General features: G+C 36.9%; 1 protein-coding gene across 1 annotated transcript in view; it reads left to right on the forward strand.

The window, feature by feature from the left end:
- Positions 1-3,750, forward strand: part of ARMC3 (armadillo repeat containing 3) — a 98,246-nt gene that overhangs the window by 11,361 nt on the left and 83,135 nt on the right. Inside the window, exons 2-3 of the mRNA XM_012644176.1 lie at positions 159-334; positions 2,360-2,554. Of these exons, the coding sequence (XP_012499630.1) occupies positions 159-334; positions 2,360-2,554 (371 nt within the window). The remainder of the gene's footprint in view (positions 1-158; positions 335-2,359; positions 2,555-3,750) is intronic.

The raw sequence follows: 3,750 nt of genomic DNA on the forward strand, positions 1-3,750 counted from the left end.
TCATTAAAATCTCTCAAGCCACACTCCATTTTGAGTTTATAAAAACAGTAGGCTCTACGCAAGGTGTGATTTGTGGAGCTTTGGTTTTCAAAGCATATTTTAAAGCAGCGGTTGAATAAGCATTTACCATTCTTGTGCTATTTATTTTTGGTGTACAGAAGAAATAGTTATCCATGAGTTTGCCAGTCTTTGTCTCGCAAACATGTCCGTAGAGTACACGGGTAAAGTGCAAATATTTGAACACGGTGGATTAGAACCTCTCGTCAGACTTCTGAGCAGCCCAGACCCAGACGTAAAGAAGAATTCTATTGAATGCATTTACAACTTGGTGCAGGTAAGGTTAATTTCTAAAAAGTGTTTTGACAAAAGCTGATTACAGAATTTATTTTCCCATTAAAAAAAGGAAAAAAAAGCTTTTAATAACTCACCTATTTTACATCATCAATTCTTCTTAGTACTATTAATATGTAGGTAGTATTTATCACTCAGAGAAAACATAATGGAAGTTTTGTCCAAATATCTTTCATTTTTCGTGCTTTATAAAGTAATTGTTTCCCATGAAAAAGTATTTTAGAAATGTATTTCTATTTTTAAAGAATAGAATGGCAAGCAAATGAAGGTGGGATTAGACTAGACAAAATGTACTTCTTCTGACACAGGAAATCTAATATTCATGGTGAACCTGGGCAGTTCCTATCATTGATCTACCTGGTGATCTGAGCACATTGGATGTAATGTATGCCCTAGTCAGGGTGCCAAGATTTTGGATTAGACTTATTTATTGGTAAAAACCTAGTGATTTGAGTATACTGAACAGAATTCATTGTTCTCAACAGCAAGAGGCTGCCTCCCTGTGCCGTTTTCCTTTGTAATAGAAAGAAACTGCCCACCTTCCCTCCTCCATCATCCTGTCCTCCCCCCACAACCCCTCCAGCTCACACCCCCTCACACCGCATCAGGGCAGCTTCCCCCACAGTCTCTGGGCAGCCCTCTCTGCTGCTTTTCCTGCTCAGCTTCCTTAGCAATGACCACATGCATTTGATAAGCTTTAGAGCAGCTGAAAATACAAAAACACCAGTTTAAATAGCCCTATATTTCTCTTCAATGCAAAGAATCGCCTCCACAATTCTAAATAACAGAAGCTCTAGCTAATTACAGCGTGTTAGTTTTCCTAGGGCTGCTGTCACAAAGTACTACAAACTGGGTGGCTTAAAACTACAGTCATAGTTTCGGAGGCTGGAAGTCCAAAATCAAGGTGTCAGTAGGGCCATGCCCCCTCTGAGACTGAGTAGAATCCTTCCTCACTCCCTCCCAGATTCTGGTGGTGGCCGTCAGTCCTTGGCCTTCCTTGGCTGCATCCTGGTAGTCTCTCCCTCTGTTGTCTCTCTTCTTACGAGGACACTCGTCTTATGAGGCTGTTATTGGGGGCCCCTCCTCTTGTGTGATCTGGTCTTCTTTACTTATTCCTCCTACGACGTCGTTTTTTCTAGTGTGGTCTTCTTCTGTGGTGGTGTTGTTAGTTCTTCATCTTTTTTTTTGGGGGGACATTCTTCCCCTTATAACAAGCAGTCTTCTATTATTATATCTAAAGGAAGCTGGATATTAGAGATCAGGTGTAGGACGGGCAGGGTAAAGCTAACCTGTAAGTGTGGCCTTTTCCACCTTTAATGCTATTTTATGTTTAACGCGTTTTGGTTAAAGATGTCACAACTTCATAGTCAAAGTTGGGAGTTTTTCCCATTGCTCATCCCAACCGCCCTCTCCCTCACTGTCACACGCATAGACACGTGTGCAGAACAACTTATCTAAGGCATAATGACGCTTTGATATTGTAAATGTCTTAAATCAAGGTCAGAATTTGAACTAAACCTGCTGTCAATTTGCATGTCCAGGGCCTGTGAACAGCACCGCATGCAAATAGGTACTTCATGAACAATCCATTTGAATGGAGATAATAAGGAATCGATGCCCTCATTTTATTTTATCAATTACTATTTGAAACAGTGTTTCAGAGTGTGAAAAGAATTTCATTATGTGGAGATTTTATTGTAATGCCGTTCATAGTAATAGGAATTTGCTGTACAATAAAAAAACAATGGATACTATCATGCAAAAGTCATAGATCACGTATGTTTCCTGTTGTTGACAATGTCTACAGTGTTACAATGAATAGTTTGACATTGTCAATTGAGAGTTTGCTTATTTTTGAGTTACTGTGAGTTATTTTGGAGGGGAATGTGGAATAAAAGATGGGAAAACTACAACTTATGTCCTTTGCTAGAAAATAGAATTTCTCCATTCTTGAGACTGTATTTTGCTTAAAAAAATCACTGATTTGATCATTTGTATTTCATGGCAGGATTTTCAGTGTCGAATTACACTTCAAGAACTAAATGCGATGCCTTCTATATTAGAGCTCTTGAAGTCGGAATATCCAATTATTCAGTTGTTGGCTCTCAAAACCTTAGGTGTTATTACAAACGATAAGGAGGCCCGAGTGATGCTAAGAGACACTCAAGGATTGGACCACCTTCTTAAGATCCTAGAAGCTAAGGTATTTTCAACATTCATTCAACTCTCTATAAGGAAACGCATCTCTCGTAAATGTTGTTATAAAATGTGAATTGTAGAGTATTTTTAAAAAGTGAAAGTTTATTATATTTAAGCATGGTGTACTAAGTTTAATGGACTAATCTGCTTATGGCCACATAAAGTTAATTTGCCTGATTAAATCAGACTATTGTAGAGGCCATTATAAACTAATTTTAAAAAAGTCTTCTGGTTTAGAAGATTTAAGATTTTAAAATTCTTTTTTATGGTCTTCCTCCTGATTTCCTGAAACATCTAGAGTGAGTCTTTCAACCTTTGTCTATCATGGTATTCTCTGGAATAAAGCAAAAAAAGTAATTTATCTTCTAGACACATCTCGATAAATATTGGAGTTAAATTTCCATAGATGCTAGTAAGTTCCTTAGGAATGAATTACATACTTTAAGAATATGTACGCCTTCTAGTATCTCCTAGTTACAGAAACCAATCTAACAATTTATCGAATGCCATTTAATTGATTCGAAGTGATTCAGATAGCTTCTAAAGTGTCCAACATCTTGACTCCACAGTGAGTGGTAATAAGCAGATTTCAGATCCATCGTCCCTACTTTAATATTTAGTAAATTAAATTAACTCTAATAACAGAAATCTATTCTTAGTACCTCTTAGAAATTCAGGAGACAAGAATAGATTGAAGGAGAACAGATTGAAGGAATAACAACTTTGTAGCGAGTTTCAAACTATCCAGTCTTTATATTGTTTTCTAAAAAACCAAACCTCAGAGCTTAGTAACACACAACTGGGAAAACAAAGTACAATATAAAAGAGCAGTAATGGCATAAGTGTGTTCCCAGGCATGTAAACCTACCTGCCTTTGATTTGCTGATCCCATACGTGATCCCATTAGTGATACACCATTCTAATAACAACTATATAGCAAATATTTTATCCTGTTTCTTACTTAATTTGTCCTGTGTCACATATAAAGTGATTAACTACAGGGATGAACCTAGGTTTGTCTGATATGTCACAAGATGAAGCTTCGCTCACTCACCTACTGGCCTGAGGGTTGGGGACTGCAGGATGACTTTATTAAATTTGTAATTCTTTGAAGAATGTGATAATATTTTTGTCTGTAAATGAAAGGATAATGATTATATCATTATACATATAACAATATAATTATTGTACCATTAATCC

The sequence above is a fragment of the Propithecus coquereli genome, unplaced genomic scaffold (genome assembly GCF_000956105.1).
Source record: "Propithecus coquereli isolate 6110/MARCELLA unplaced genomic scaffold, Pcoq_1.0 Scaffold103, whole genome shotgun sequence".
NCBI lineage: Eukaryota > Metazoa > Chordata > Mammalia > Primates > Indriidae > Propithecus > Propithecus coquereli.